The sequence below is a fragment of the Danio aesculapii genome, chromosome 14, assembly GCF_903798145.1.
Source record: "Danio aesculapii chromosome 14, fDanAes4.1, whole genome shotgun sequence".
In the NCBI taxonomy this organism is placed as follows: domain Eukaryota; kingdom Metazoa; phylum Chordata; class Actinopteri; order Cypriniformes; family Danionidae; genus Danio; species Danio aesculapii.
In genome coordinates, this window is record NC_079448.1 from 5,822,117 (window position 1) to 5,839,262 (window position 17,146).

Below are 17,146 nucleotides of genomic sequence, written 5' to 3' on the forward strand. Positions count from 1 at the left end.
TCAGTTCTAGTTTTAGTTTTTTCGTTCGTTTTCGTTAACTATAACAACCTTGTTAATAACATATTTCTCTCTCCGTTAGCATTTTTGACAACAATGGTTAAGATTTTTACATTACTGTGAGGGGTAGGCTTAGGATTGGGGTAGGGGTAGATGTCAATAAAACACAATGTGATGGGTAATTAAATAAATAATTTAAATAATTCATGTTAACTTCCGGCTGTTTCCCCATAATGGGTTGCAGCTGAAAGGGCATCCGCTGCGTAAAACATGTGCTGGATAAGTTGGCGGTTCATTCCGCGGTTGTGACCTGGATTAATAAAGGGACTAAGCCGAAAAGAAAATGAATGAATGAATGAGTGAATGAACTTCCGGCTGGAGCTGTATCCCTTCTAGCAGCAACCGGTAACAATGGGACGGATATAATCACTGGGGTTACTAACAGTGATAACATGAGGATAATCTAGTGTGTGACACAAGGAGTATAGATCTGGTATTGTGACGTGTAACATGACTTTAAATGAAATATTTATAATATTGGGTTATAAATGTTATTTCATGTTGACATCAAAGGTAAACTCCAGTCCTGAGGGATACAGCGGTGAAGCAGAACAGACTCGCGCAGGTGTTTTGATGACCGCTGGGTTTTCGACACATGCCCACAGGTCCTGCATTCATTCCTGATGCTTCAAAACACCACAGACAGACCTCCAGCCTATCTCATCTGATGAATGCTCCCCTGCAAGCAGCGCTGCGGTAATTAAAGAGAGTGACAGGAACTAGTGCGGCATCAGTCTAAATGCAGAATGGTTACTAAGAGAGGGGCGTTTGCTGCACCGTCAGCTCAAACACGACTGAAAATGAGATGAAGATGAGAAGCAAGCCTTAATAAAAACATTATACAACTTTATTAATTATAACAATATAATGGAAAGGGGTTTGACAGCTTGGTAACAGTAACACCTTAGAAACACCTAGAAACTCATTAGCAACCCCCTAGCAACACCTGGAACATGTTAGCAACACCATAATAACACCCGAGAAACACATAGAACTTGTTAGCAATCCGAAACCAAAACGTTGGACATGTTAACAACTAACACAAATCCAAAACAAAGCCTACACTGCAAAAAATGGCTGTGATTTCAATGGTAAAAACTGTAAAAATGCTACGGTAAAAATCCGTAACCTGGTTAACAATATGTTTCCTTAATATATAATAATCTGAATCCCAAAACAAAACCTAGAACATGTTGGCAACCTCATATCAACCTTAGTGACACGGGAAACTCATTAGCAGTCCCCCTAAAAAAACCCACAACTTTTTTGTTGTTGCTATTTTTGTTTGGCAACAACACCCCAGTTACACTGAGAACTCATTCGCAAAACAACAAAACAACAACACCGCTGCATCCGAAACCGCATACTTCCATACTATATAGTATGCTAAAATCAGTATGCAAGCCGAGTAGTATGGCTGAATTCATAGAAATCGAAAATCAGTATGCGAGAAGTACTCGGATGACTTACTATCAGCAAGTTTCTGAAGTGTGCATCCCATGCATGCTGCACCATCCCATGAAGCCCAGTGAGAGAATTCATGAATGGGAGTGAAGCAACGCAACTGACACACATGATAGACTACATAACGTAGGTCACGTAACCATGAGAAATCTGCAGATGTAGTACGTCCGGATTCCATTCATACTGCTCACATTCATACTGTATAGGACGTACTTTTCTTACGGCCGAGTAGTATGATTAAAATTAAAATGCAGTACCTATTGAGCAGTAGGCGGTTTTGGACACAGCCTATATTGGCGACATCATTGCAAAGCATTAGCAACACCATAGCAACACCCTAGAACTACTTCACAAACCCAAAACAAATCCTATAACATGTTCGCAACCACATAGCAACTCCCAAAATTTTATCACAATCCCAAAACAAAACCTAAAGCAGGTTGGCAACCTCATATCAACACCTTGGTGACACCGAAAACTCATTAGCAGTCCCAAAACAAAACCTACAACTCTTTCTTTGTTGTTGTTGCTTTTTTTGGCAACAAGAGCCTAGTTACACTGAGAACTCATTCGCAATTCTAAATCAACATGTTGGCGACAGCATTGCAAAACATTAGCAATAGCCTAGAAACACCTAGAACTGATTCACAAACCCAAAGCAAATCCTAGAACATGTTGGCAACCTCATATCAACACCTTAGTGACACTGAAAATAAGCAGTCATAAAACAAAACCTACAACAATTTTTTGTTAATGTTTTGTTTGGCAACCGTATAGCAACTCCCTAGTTACATTGATAACTCATTAGCAGTTATAAAACAAATCCTACAACTTTTTTTGTTGTTATTTTTTGTTGGCAATTACATAGCAACACCCTAGTTACACTGAGAACTCATTCGCAGTTCCAAAGTAAAACCTGCATTTTGGCATCCACATTGAAACACATTAGCAACACCTAGAACTAATTCACAAACCCAAAGCAAAACCTACAACATGTTGTCAATCACATTGGATCAGCTTAGCAGCACCTAGATGTCATTCACAATCCAAAAACAAACCCTATAACTGTTTGGCAGCCACATAGCAACATCATAGTAACATCTAGAACATCTTGGCAACCACATAGCAACACCCTTGCAACACCCAATGCTCATTCACAATCCCAAAACAACCTACTATATGTTGTCAACCACACTGGAAAAGCCTAGCAACACCTTTAACACATTTACAATCTAAAAATTTATCCAAGAACTGTTTGGAAACCACATAGAAACACCATAGTAACTCCTAGAACTTGTTCACAATCCCAAAACAAAACCTAATAATTGTTGGCAGTCACATAGCGACAATGAAAACTCATTCCCAGTCCCAAAACATAACCTTCAATTCTTATTTGTTGTTGTTGTTTTGTTTGGCAACCACATAACAACACCCTAGCAACACCTAGAACTAATTCACAAACCCAAAGCAAAAACTTAAAACATGTTGGCAACAACATAGCGACTCCCAAAACTCGATTACAATAGCAAAACAATACCTAAAACATGTTGACAACAACATATCAACACCTTAGTAACGCTGAAAACTCACTAGCAGTCCCAAAACAAAACCTAGAACTCTTTTGTTGTTGTTTTTGTTGTTGTTGTTTGGCAACCACAAAGCAACATCCAAGTTACACTGAGAATTCATTCGTAGTCCTAGAACAAAACCTACAACTCTTTTGATATTGTTGTTGTTGTTTTGTTTAGCAACCACATAGCAACACCCTAGCAACACCTAGAACTAATTCGCAATACAAAAACAAAAACCTAAAACAGGTTGGCAACCACATAGCAACTTCTTAATGACACTGAAAACTCATTAGGAGTCCCAAAATAAAACCTACAACACTAATTTGTTGTTGTTGTTCTGTTGTTGGTTGTTGTCAACCACACAATCAACACCCTAGGCAACACCTAGAACTAATTTACAAACCCAAAACAAAACCCTAAAACATGTTGGCAACTTCATATCAACACCATAGTGACACTGAGAACTCATTCGCAGTCCAAAACAAAACCTACAACTCCTTATTTGTTGTTGTTTTGTGTTCTGTTGTTGTTTTTGTTTGTCAACCACACATCACACCCCAGCAACACCTAGAACTAATTCAAAACCCAAAACAAAACCTAAAACATGATTAGCAACATTATATCAACACCTTAGTGACTCTAAGAACATCATTTCGCAGTCCCAAAACAAAACCTACAACTCTTATTTGTTGTTGTTTCTGTTGTTTTGTAGTTGTGTTGTTTGTCAACCACACATCACACCCCAGCAACACCTAGAACTAATTCAAAATCCCAAAGCAAAACCTAAAACAGATTAGCAACATTATATCAACACCTTAGTGACCTTAGAACACATTTGCAGTCCCAAAACAAAACCTACAACTCTTTTTTGTTGTTGTTTTGTAGTTGTTTTGTTTGTCAACCACACATCACAACCCCAGCAACACCTAGAACTAATTCAAAATCCCAAAACAAAACCTAAAACAGATTAGCAACATTATATCAACACCTTAGGGACCTTAGAACACATTTGCAGTCCCAAAACAAAACCTACAACTCTTATTTGTTGTTGTTGTTGGTTTGTTTGTCAACCACATAACACCCTAGCAACACCTAGAACTAATTCAAAATCCCAAAACAAAACCTAAAACAGATTAGCAACTTCATATCAACACCTTAGTGACCTTAGAACACATTTGCAGTCCCAAAACAAAACCTACAACTCTTATTTGTTGTTGTTGTTGGTTTGTTTGTCAACCACATAACACCCTAGCAACACCTAGAACTAATTCACAAATCTAAAACAAAACCTGGATCATGTTGGCAACCACAAAGCAACTCCTTAGAAGCTTGGTAACTGGACTGGTTACTTAAAGAAGGGAGTTTGCTACACCATCAACTCAATAAAACTGAAATTTGGATGAAAATGAAGAGAAAACCAGTGTATGACTACAACAGCGTATGATCGTTGGAAAAGAGTTTGACAGCTTGACACTCAGTAGTCACTTGGATGCCTTGAATCAAATCACAGAAGGCTCTGTTTGGGCTGGGAGACATGTCAGAGTTTAATACAAGATTGGATAGCATCTAAAATCATCCCGGCTGCATGCTTTGTTTAGCTGTGCATGTTAAAACGAACACTGACATTGTGAGAACATATTGCGAGCGTAGCCGTCAGTGAAACAAATGAAATGACAAATTCAAATCCCACAGAGCCAATTTCATGCTTAAATAATTTATTAATATGTCGGTTAAGGAAATTTATGCAGCAGATTCGGAATAAACATGTGAGCTATAATACAGAGGAGTGTTTTTGGGAAGTAGACCAACTCACAATCAAATGTATTCAAATGTTAATAAAACAATACATTTATTTTTCGGTGTAAATTAATTGAAGGCCATTGAAAATACTTTTAAAATCACACTTATGCTATGCAGTTAAACTTAAAAACAAGACTTTTTGGATTACAGTAATGTACAGTAATTATTTGCAATGAGTTATTTACTTATTTTTAAATTTGTATATGAATTTTATATAATTTAAATAAAATATATACATGTATATATTAATATTTGAAGAGAAAACATAACTTTAACAATATCAAGAAGACTGTAATGATTTATTAGATACATTTCCAGTGCTTCAGACATAAAAATAAAATAATTGAAACCAAAAAATGTAGGTCTACTTTTTGTGACTGTGACAGGGGAAGACGGTGCCCAAATCTGCATAAACATAGCGGTTCTTCTGGCTGTCATTTCTGATTGGCTTACTGACCTTTAGTGGGGAAAAGAAATGTGGTTTGTGGAAAAATATTTGAAGGCTCATGAATAAGCAATGATCTTGTGCTACTGATTCTGACTAGGGCAGGAAGAGAGGCTTAGGGAAACTGATATTAATCAGTCTCAGATAATGAGAATAAGACTGCAGATTTGATTGTGAGGATGTGATGAAATGTGGATGGAAAACAAACCTATGTTTGCGACACATAATACCATCTAGAATCCCTGAGCAACCCCATAACAACACCTAGAAAGAACACAATGCTAACTACATAACATGTAAATATAGAATCCTAGGTTTATTTTTTATACAGTTATAGTTTTTAATTTAGACTGTTAGATTTTTGGCTGCATTTGAAGTATTTAGTGTACAACAGCAAATAATATAACTGTTAAATGTATGTCTAATAATAAAATTACTTCATATTTCAATTAATGTGTTTGTTCATGTTGCATTAAGGGACACACCGGAAGCACACCATAAAATAATTAGATGTAATAATTAAATCAATACTAGTAGTTGTATATACAAATACACACTCAGGTATCGGATAAGTACTCAATATTGGCTTGAAAACTGAGCCCAGGTATCAGTATTGGTATCATATCTTATCATATATCGTATCATATCATATCTTATCGCATCATTTCGTATCATATCATATCATATATCTTATCATATGGTATCATATCATATTGTATTATTTCATATCATTTTATTTCATAACATATCATTTTACATATCATATATCATATACTGTCATTTAAAATTGTATCATATTATATATCGTATCCTATCATATCATATATCATATCATATAATATAGTATCATGTAGAATCAATTATCATATCATATCATATCATATACCATATATCGTATCATATCATATTGTATCATATCATATCGTTTCGTATCATATCATATTGTATCGTATCGTATCATATCATATATCATATATCATATCATATATCATATCATACCATATCATATAACATATATCGTATCATATCATATTGTATCATGTCGTTTCGTATCGTATCATATCATATCATATCATATCATATCATATCATATCATATCATATCATATCATATCATATCATATCATATCATATACCATATATCGTATCATATATTGTATCATATCATTTCGTATCATTTCGTATCATTTCGTATCATATCATATCATATCATATCATATCATATCATTCATTCATTTATTCATTTTCTTTTCGGCTTAGTCCCTTTATATCATATCATATCATATCATATCATATCATATCATATCATATCATATCATATCATATACCATATATCGTATCATATCATATTGTATCATATCATATCATTTCGTTTCGTATCATTTCGTATCATATGATATCATATCGATATCATATCATATCATATCATATCATATCATATCATATCATATATCATATCATATATCATATCATATCATATCATATCATTCATTCATTCATTCATTTTCTTTTCGGCTTAGTCCCTTTATATCATATCGTATCGTATCGTATCATATCATATCATATCATATCATATCATATGTACAACATATCATACAACATAATGTAGTATCATATAGTATCAATTATCATATCATATCGTATTGTATCATATAATATCATTGTATTATATCATATCATATCATATATCAAGTCATATATCATATCGTACTGTATCGTATCATATCAGGTTGTATTGTATCCTATTGGGAACGGACTAAAGGTATTAGAACATCTCTAGTTAAAAATTTGAAATACATGCATCACAACTATATGTGCTGCTGTAAACAGACACAGACCGAAACAGAGGATACACTTAAATCCTAGAAGAATGCAGTGAGCATGCGCATGAAGTCCTTCTCCTTCAGTGAGTACAGACATAAACAGAACTGTGTGGTGAATTTAAAAATATCTGAAGAGTGAAACTGTAAGTAGGCCGACATTGCCGGGGTCATCGGAGTTACTGATCTGGGGTGGGTTTCTAAAAACCATCGTTAGCCAACTAAGGTTGCAAATTCCATCTTCGCAATTATAGTTCAGCGATTTGCCATTTCCCGAATCCATCATTTCAACGAAAATTCGCAAACTGCTTATGCGGTTGCAACTACTCCTCTAGAGCTAAGTTTTTTACAGTTCAGTTTTATCAAACTTCAGACAATTTAGCTCCCTTTGTAGTGCACTCCGAAATCATTTATTTTGACCAATGTATTATTAGCATTATTAGCTGCCCATTGCTGAATAGGCAAACACTATTCTACATTTTCTCTATAAACCATAAAAGCCACATGTTTCCACCCCTCAATCCAGATACTGAGTAAATGCTAATGAATCTGTGCTAATTGGATCCAGATGAACCCTCAGTGTAATCTGACCTCCTGCACTTTTTCCTCAGCTCAAGTGAGCAGGACGTGAGTGAAAAGCGCAGTGCTCCATGATAAGATCATAATGGACTAATCTGTGCTTTATCTCCTCCTGACCTGCAGCAGATATAAAGAGAGCTTTGCGTGTATCATAGACAGCGGCTGATTCTGTCAGTCAGGACGTCAGTGAACTAACTGCTGGAGAAGAAATTACATTATAGATAAGGACACGATAAAGTGAGAGCTTAAAGATGCTCAGCGTATAAAATCAACCCCTGTCTACTTCACAAATGTAAAGTGTGATGAGACAATCACATGGCGATGTAACAATCACACAATGTGAATTATCAAACACGCGCGACCTGAGAGAATCGCCAATGAGTCCCGAGCTGCGTCCTAAATCGCATACTTATGCACTATTCTATGCCATTTTGTAGTATAAATAGTGTAGGTATAAATAGTAAGTGCACTTTAATTACCCAGATGATGCACTCATTCAGCCGGTAAAATGAAGTGTGTAATGATGGACACTTCACGCACTCAACGACCTCAGCTTTGCTCACGTAGCGGAAGGGGCGGAGCTATCGGGAGCACATGTTGGATAACTTGATTTATTTTGGATGGTGAAAGCAAAATTCTCCTACGAGAGTGATTATAGCGCCTCCCGATGGTGAATGCGGTTATACTCATGGCAGATATTATTTAATAGTTTGGTCATTTATTTCACTGATTTGGCAACCGCCAAACGTCATCAGGGAAACGGTTTGAATTTCCGCTTAGTAAAAAACCATTAGTGTTCCATTTGGGACAACACTACATACATATACTGTGCTGTTGAGTGTGTAAGTCCATAAGTACATAGTGCATAGTGTGCCATTTGAGACGAAGCACCTGACACCCATTAGATATTTAGCATGCTAACTATCTGGAGCTGTCTGCGATTTAAAATAATGTCGTGTGAAATGTGTTCTGATTGAAAATAACATCGGCAGAGATGGCAAAAGTACACAAATCCTTTACTTAAGTAGAAGTACAGATACTCATGTTTAAAACGACTCTGGTAAAAGTTGAAGTACTGACTATACTTTTGAAATTAATTAAAAGTGAAGGCGTACGGCCTCAAAAATGTACACAAGTAAAAAGTACCTGTTTCAACCACAGTCCAAAGACATGCTGTGTATGTGAGTAGTCGTGTATATGTGTGTGTGTGTGTGTGTGAATGGGAGTGTGTATCGGTGTTTCCCAGTACTGGGTTGCAGCTGGAAGAGTATCCGCTTTGTAGAACATATGCTGGAATATAGGGTGGTTCATTCCACTGTGGTCCCCTGATAAATCAGGGACTAAATTGAATGATAGTGAGTGAGAATAGGTAGTTAGCTAGAGCTAACTAGACCATCCCATCACGCAAAATCTCAGCGTTCAGCATGTAGTATTGTAAACTTCAGCTGCCATTCATGTTTATACACTCTAGAAATAATTCTGTGGACCTGTCTGTCTTTATAAATAATGTCTTGCATTTTACACTAAATTCTGTCCAAAATTTATAGATTTTTTTTTATTTTGCTAAATAAAATATTTAGGCGACGCAGTGGTGCAGTAGGTAGTGCTGTCGCCTCACAGCAAGAAGGTCGCTGCTTCGAGCCTCGGCTGGGTCAGTTGGCGTATCTGTGTGGAGTTTGCATGTTCTCCCTGCGTTCGTGTGGGTTTCCTCCGGGTGCTCCGGTTTCCCCCACAGTCCAAAGACATGCGGTACAGGTGAATTGGGTAGGCTAAATTGTCCGTAGTGTATGAGTGTGAATGAGTGTGTGTGGATGTTTCCCAGAGATGGGTTGCGACTGAAAGGGCATCCGCTGCGTAAAAACGTGCTGAATAAGTTGGCGGTTCATTCCGCTGTGGTGACCCCGGATTAATAAAGGGACTAAGCAGAAAATAAAATGAATGAATGAATGAAAATAAATATTTTATCTTATTGGACTGCAATTTATTTATTTTTCTAAAGCTGCTTATTCTTATCAGTGAGTAGCTCTCATCCATAACCTGTTATTTTACTGTTTTTAATTTCAGGGTATTGTGGTTATTTTATAAACATTGTGAAAATTGTGCAGTCTGAACTCAGCATAACCTGTTCTGGAGCAGGTTTTATTCTGGGTTAATGATCACAAACCCAATCAGCTATGAAGAAAGTAATGCATGTCTGATGCAGTAAAGCCTCAGTTTACAGTTTAGTTTACACTAAAAGCATTTTTGAGCTGCAAATGATTTGTTTATATTATGAATTATAATTATTTATACTTTATGTTAAATATTCAAACACGTTTAAATCATCAGGTACAGTGCATCAGGAAAGTATTGATAGCGCTTCACTCTTTCCACATTTTTTATGTTATAGCCTTGTTCCAAAATGGATTAAATTCATTTATTTCCTCATAATTCTACACACAGTACCCCATAATGACAATGTGAAAAAAGAGTTTTTGAAATTGTTGCAAATTTCTTAAAAATAAAAAAGCTGAAAAATCACATGTACAGAAGTATTCACAGCCTTTGCTCAATACTATGTTTATGCACCTTTGGCAGCAATTACAGCCTCAAGTCTTTTTAGAATATGATGGCACAAGCTTGGCACACCTGTCTTTGGGAATTTTTGCCCACTCTTCTTTGCAGTACCTCTCAAGCTCTATCAGTTTGGATGGGAAGCGATGGTGTACAGCCATTTTCAGATCTCTCCAGGGATGAACAATAGGATTGAGGTCTGCTGCATTCATCTCTCCCTCTATCCTGACTAGTCTTCCAGTTCTTGCTGCTGAAAAACATCCCCACAGCATGATGCTGCCACCACCATGCTTCACTGTAGGGATGGTATTAGCCTGGTGATAAGCGGTGCCTGGTTTTCTCCAAACGTAACGCCTGGCATTCACTCCAAAGAGTTCAATTTTAGTCTCATCAGAGAATTGTTTCCTATGGTTTGAGAGTCCTTCAGGTGCCTTTTGACAAATTCCAGGCGGGGAGTGGCTTCTGTCTGGCCACTCTACCATACAGGCCTGATTGGTAGATTGCTGCACAGATGGTTGTGCTTCTGTAAGGTTCTCCTCTCTCCCCAAAAGAACTCTGGAGCTCAGACAGAGTGACCATCACATTATTGATCACCTCTCTGACTAAGACCCTTCTCCTCCGATCACTCAGCTTAGATGGTCGGCCAGCTCTAGGAAGAGTCCTGGTGGTTCCAAACATCTTCCACTTTCGAATAATGGAGGCCACTGTGGTCATTGGAACTTTCTGTAACCTTCCTCAGCCTTGTGCCTCAAGACAATCCTGTCTCGGAGGTCTACAGACAGTTCCTTTGTCTTCATGCTTGGTTTGTGCTTTGACATGGACTGCCAACCCTGGGACCTTATATAGACAGGTGTTTGCCTTTTCAAATCATGTCCAATCAACTGAATTTATCACAGGTGAACTCCAATGAAGCTACTGAAACTTCTCAAGAATGATCAGTGGAAACAGAATGTAGCTGAGCTCAATTTAGAGCTTCACGGCAAATGCTGTGAATACTTCTGAATATGTGACTTTTCAGCTTTTTTATTTTTTATAAATTTGCAACAATGATGCACTGTAATATCAGTAAATGAACATTTACTTTGAACTATTTATATATAAAATAGCTTTATTATACTGTATAAAACTTTTAAAATGACTTACAGGCTGTTTGTGAACCAACATTATTAAAATAAATGATTGAATTGCATAAAGCTTTAAGTTGCCTTCTTAATTATTCACTGCAACAACAGTGTTTATTTCTGCCTTGTAAATGTAATTAAATTAATTATAATTTTGATAATGATATCTCTTAATCTTCATCAAAGATGAGAATTGCGCTGACTCTCATGAGAACTGAATCAAACTGATTCTCTTATGTGTCATGCGATTGGCTGTTTGCTGTGTTGTCTGATTGGCTGTTTGACTGTTTTTTGTATTATTAATGCGCATTGTGCCTGCATTGTGCCTGTTTGTTTGTTTTCTCTCCTTATGAAGATGTCATCAACCTAACAAGCTCCAAGCCCAGGCTTGAATTTCCCATCAGTCACTTTACTTGTCCCTGGAGATGTCACATCACTCAAAGATCTAACGCTCTGTCAACACGTCAATCCATACAACACCGAACCCAACAGCACACAGGCCTGCTGGGCGATGATTAATGATCATTACCTTGTCGTTGACCACGCTTTTGCCATCCCAAGCCCAGCCACGCTTGGTGAAGTAGTTGACTGTGGCGAACTCGATCAGGGCCGAGAAGACGAAGGCATAACACACAGCGATGAACCAGTCCATGGCGGTGGCGTAGGCTACTTTGGGTAGAGAGTTACGGGCGCTGATGCTCAGAGTGGTCATGGTCAGTACAGTGGTCACGCCTAAGAGGAACACACACAACAACAATGCACATTACTGTACTGTAAATAATACAAAATGCAATTCATTATCATGTGAATGCAGCAGGACTCAGATACTGCAAATAAACTAAACTCAAATTAAATGAAACGAAACTATACCCATAGTAACGGAGTGGTAAAATTAAACGTGTTTAGCTAATGTTTGAAGAGAGAAGGTAAGACCGAGTTCTGACAAAAATAAATGTGAAAAACCAAAACAAATGATGGATCATTTTAAAACTAATAATATACTTTAAAAAATTCCACAACTTTGAAATCGAGAAGTCTGCAAAGAAGAAAAGGAGAGCTAAGCTCTTTCTGTCGTTGATTTAACAAAGCTCTAAGGAAGTTTGTTAAGTACTCTTCACATTGATTAATTACCAAAGGTTCCATCATGTTTCTTTGATTAAATACAGATTTTCAAAGTTGTTCTTTTTGAATCACCCTGTATATTTTATAATAAATATAACACACACACACACACACACACACACACACACACACACCCACACACACACACACACACACACACACACACACACACACAGTTGAAGTCAGAATTATTGAGACACTGCTCGCTGCAGAGCCACTTGAGCTCCAGCGAGGGGGAGCTTGAGCTTGAGCTCCTCCTCCTATAACCCCTAACCCCAATGAACAATGACAGTGACAGCACTCGTAGAAGTAGTGCAAGGAAGGAGGAGTTAGAGCTCAAGCTCCCCCTTGCCGGAGCTCAGCTTTGCCCAAGTGGCTCTGCAGTGAGCACCACTTGGATTTATTAGTCCCCCTTTTTTTATATTTCCCAAATGATGTTTAGCAGAGCAAGTACATTTTCACAGTATGTCTGATAATATTTCTTTCTTCTGAAAATGTCTTATTAGTTTTATTTCGGCTAGAATAAAAGCAGCTTTTAAGGTCATTTTAAGGTCAAAATTATTAGCCCCTTTAAGCTATATATTTTTTCAATATTCTACAGAACAAACCATTATTGTACAATAACTTGCCTAATTACCATAACCTGCCTAGTTAACCTAATTAACCTAGTTAAGCCTTTAAATGCCACTTTAAGCTGTATAGAAGTGTCTTCAACAATATCTAGTAAAATATTATTTACTGTCATCATGACAAAGATAAAATAAATCAGTTATTAGAAATGAGTTATTATGTTATGTTATTATGTTATTATGTTTAGAAATGTGCTGAAAAAATCTTCTCTCTGTTAAACAGAAATTGGGGAAAAATAAACAGGGGGGCTAATAATTCAGGGGGCTAATAATTCTGACTTCAACTGTTTATATAGTTATACAATTATAGTTAACTAAACTAAACTAAACTAAACAAAAAAAAAAGTAATACTAAACTAAAATAAAAGAAATAAAAATAAACTAAACTAAGAACCTCAAATAAAATAAAAAAACAACTACAATAAAATAAAAACTAAAAAACTAAAAATAAACTAAACATTTTAAATAGTTAAATAGTTATTTGAAAATAAACTGAACTAAATTAAAAATAAGCTACACTAAACTTAAATAAACCAAAATAAATAAAAAATAAGCTACGCTAAATTTAAAATAAACAAAACCTAAAGTAAAATTAAATTTTGAATGGACATAAAATGTCTAAACAAGACAAACAAACTTATAAAATCTATTTCAACAAACAAACAAACAAACAAACAAACAAACAAACAAACAAACAAACAAACAAACAAACAAAGTTCAGAATTTTCGTGGACTTTCTATTTAATTTGTGTTTGCCAAAATATAATTTTACTTTATCATTTGAATGCATCCAGACTTTAAACGTGTAAACACAAATAAACTAAACAAAAAATAAACTAAATTTATTTTAGAAGGACATAAAAAGTCTAAACAAAACAAACAAACTGGTAAAAAACTATTTCAATAAACAAACAAACAAACAAACAAACATAAATAAATAAATCAATCAAATGTTTTAAAGCTACTTTAAAAACTTTTTAGCCAAAAACGTTAACAACCGTACCCTAGATCTGTCATTTGTTGCAAATATGAAATAAAATAAAATGAACAAATAATAAAATACTGTAATAAATGTCATAAATCAAATGCTGAATAAACAAACAAATAAAAAAACATATTTTTAAAGATCAAACATGTGGGACTGAGGCCTGCTAATCGTTGAAAAAAAAAGGGGAAAATATCACAGGAGAAAGCATTTTAACAACCCAAAAAATGGCATACTTCACCTTCAATAACTCTGAAAGCCCTGCTCTTATATCTGTGGTGAACCACATTCTTTCCATAATCATCCAAAAACACAACAACCCTTTGGCCTTCAAATGCCTAAATCGTACTCATTCTTGTGTATTTCTGCCCCCTTCTAAGAAATCTGCTCTATTTACTGCACAAAGAAAGTTTTTTTGGAAAAAGCCTTCTGGATTACAATGAAGAGCTTGAATAATTTTGTTTTTGAGAGTAATAATGTCAAAAGATGACAGCCTTCTTCAAACACAACAATTTAAATGAAATTGAGAGCTCAATACCCAGGTCTCAGTTCTAACATTAGGTGAATCTATTCAAAGATAAATATATAAATAAATAAATTATATATAAGTAACCCTTTCTGTGAAACCCCAGCTAAAGTCACATAATCTATTTCCGAGATAAGATCATAAAAATGACAAAAAGTAAATAAATAAATAAATAAATAAATAAATAAAAATACAACTTCTGTTATTGCAGAAAATGATAGCTTACATATCAGGGGTTTGAGAGAAAGTGCTACATTTACATTTACATGTATGATATGATAAATAATGAAATTAATGAATTAAGAAATGACAAAACAAAACAAAACAAAAAAAACCCACAAAACAAAACACCAAAAATCTAAACAAAACGAAACAAAACACAAATAACAAAACAAATCAAATTAAAACACAAAAACAAAACAAAAGCAAAGCAAACACCAAAAATCAAAACAAAACACAGATAACAAAACAAAAAAACACAAAACAAAACATAAATAACAAAACAATCAAAACAAAAAACAACAAAGCAAAACAAAACACAAAACTAACTAAACAAAAATGCAAAACAAAATACAACACAAAACACAACACAACACACCACACAAAACAAACAAAAAAACACAAAAACAAACAAAAAACACAAAACAAACAAACAAAAAACAAAACTAAAAATAAAAAAGCAAAACAAACAAAATGCAAAAAAAAAACACAAAACGAAACAAACGAAACATAAAACAAACAAGCAAACAAACAAACAAAAAATACAAAACAAAAAATAAAAAATCAAAACAAACAAAACGCAAAAAAACACAAAACAAAACAAACAAACAAAAAAACAAAAAAAAAACATAACCGAAAACATGCAAGGCAAACACAAAACAAAACAAATACAAAACAAAATCAAAAACAAATACAAATAAAAACAAACACAATCACAAAAACGCAACAACCCAAATACAAATGTAAAAAAAAAACAACACAACACAAAAACAAACACAAAAAAATACAAAACAAAGACAAAAGATGAGGAAGGCCTGGCTACTATTACAAATGATATTAATGCTTAATATATTGTAAATACTGGGACCCCAGACTCAGACAACTTTTTAAGACACTTTGTTTCATTAAATCGTATTGTCCCTATCTGTAATACAGAGGTTATCTTCTTTCGCCATCTCTGAAAACATGGGCAAACAGTATATTTCCAAGTCTTTCAATATAATCCTCTTGGCCACTATAACCCTTGTTTCTGAAGCAATAAAGCGTATTAAAATGGATGGAAACACTGACTCCTGCCTCGTCCAGGTCTGCGCTGACGGATCTGGATGACAGACGGAGAGCCTGGGGACTCCCATCACGGCCATACACGTAAACAAATGCCTCCAATTAATTTCCATCTCCGTCAAACTCTTCGCTGTTCAATCCCAGGTGGGCCGAGCCCTGACAGCAGCGGCAGGTTTGACAATCCGTCCAGTCCACCAAGACTAAACAATACATCAGTCGCAAGCCATAAAGACGATGAAAATGAATGGCGAATATCATACAAAGAATATTTGTTCAGTCTGTACACTGTTAGACTTTGCTGCAATTTTACAGTTATTTACTGCAGAATGCCCAGTAAACTACCACATACATTCTTTACAGGTCACTACTGTAATATGTCCTGCATTGTAGGTCATTTTAAGACTTTTACAGTAACTTACTGCATATTAGGAATTGGCAATATTTTACTGTAATCAAACTAATCAAGTACTGCTACTGTAGTTGATGAAAATTTAGTTATTTGTTTGAATGTATTAAATTCAATAGTAAATACTAAAATTAAAGGTTTTGTACTGCTAGTGTAAAATGTAAATGAATTACAGTAAAACTAGTATAAAAATTGTCCTGCGGTACAATTAAAATGTGTTAAAGGGTATTTTACCATAAAAAGAAGTTGCGGTAAATCTATTTTACTACAAAAAAATTACATTGCGGTAAGCCTCTGCTACTGTAAAACACATTTACAAGTAAGTTACTTTAAAAGGGCATATTAGACTTTGCCACAAGTTTACAGTTCTTAACTGAAAAATGCCCAGTAATATACCACATACGTTCTTTACAATTCACTACTGTAATATGCACTGCATTGGTGGTCATTCTAAAACTTTTACAGTAGCTTACTGTATATTAGGAATTTGCAATATTCTATCAGAATTAAAGTAATCAAATACTGCTACTGTAGTTGAAGACAAAAATGAGACAGTTGATGAAAAAAAATAGTCACCTGTTTGGAATTCGATAGTAAATACTAAAAATCAAGGTTTTGTACTGCTAGAGTAAAATGTAAATACTGTATATTACAGTAAAACCAGTGTAAAAATTACCATACTGTAAAATTTAAATGTGTTAAAGGGCATTTTACCATAAAAATAAGTCGCGGTAAGACTATTATCCTGTAAAATGAAATTGTGATAGGACACTGCTACTGTAAAA

At 35.1% G+C, this 17,146-nt stretch overlaps 1 protein-coding gene across 1 annotated transcript in view; it reads right to left on the reverse strand.

Moving 5' to 3' along the window:
- LOC130240897 (gamma-aminobutyric acid receptor subunit alpha-2) overlaps nucleotides 1–17,146 on the reverse strand; it is a 152,583-nt gene that overhangs the window by 5,945 nt on the left and 129,492 nt on the right. The window contains exon 9 of the mRNA XM_056472558.1: nucleotides 11,939–12,141. Within this exon, the coding sequence (XP_056328533.1) occupies nucleotides 11,939–12,141 (203 nt within the window). The remainder of the gene's footprint in view (nucleotides 1–11,938; nucleotides 12,142–17,146) is intronic.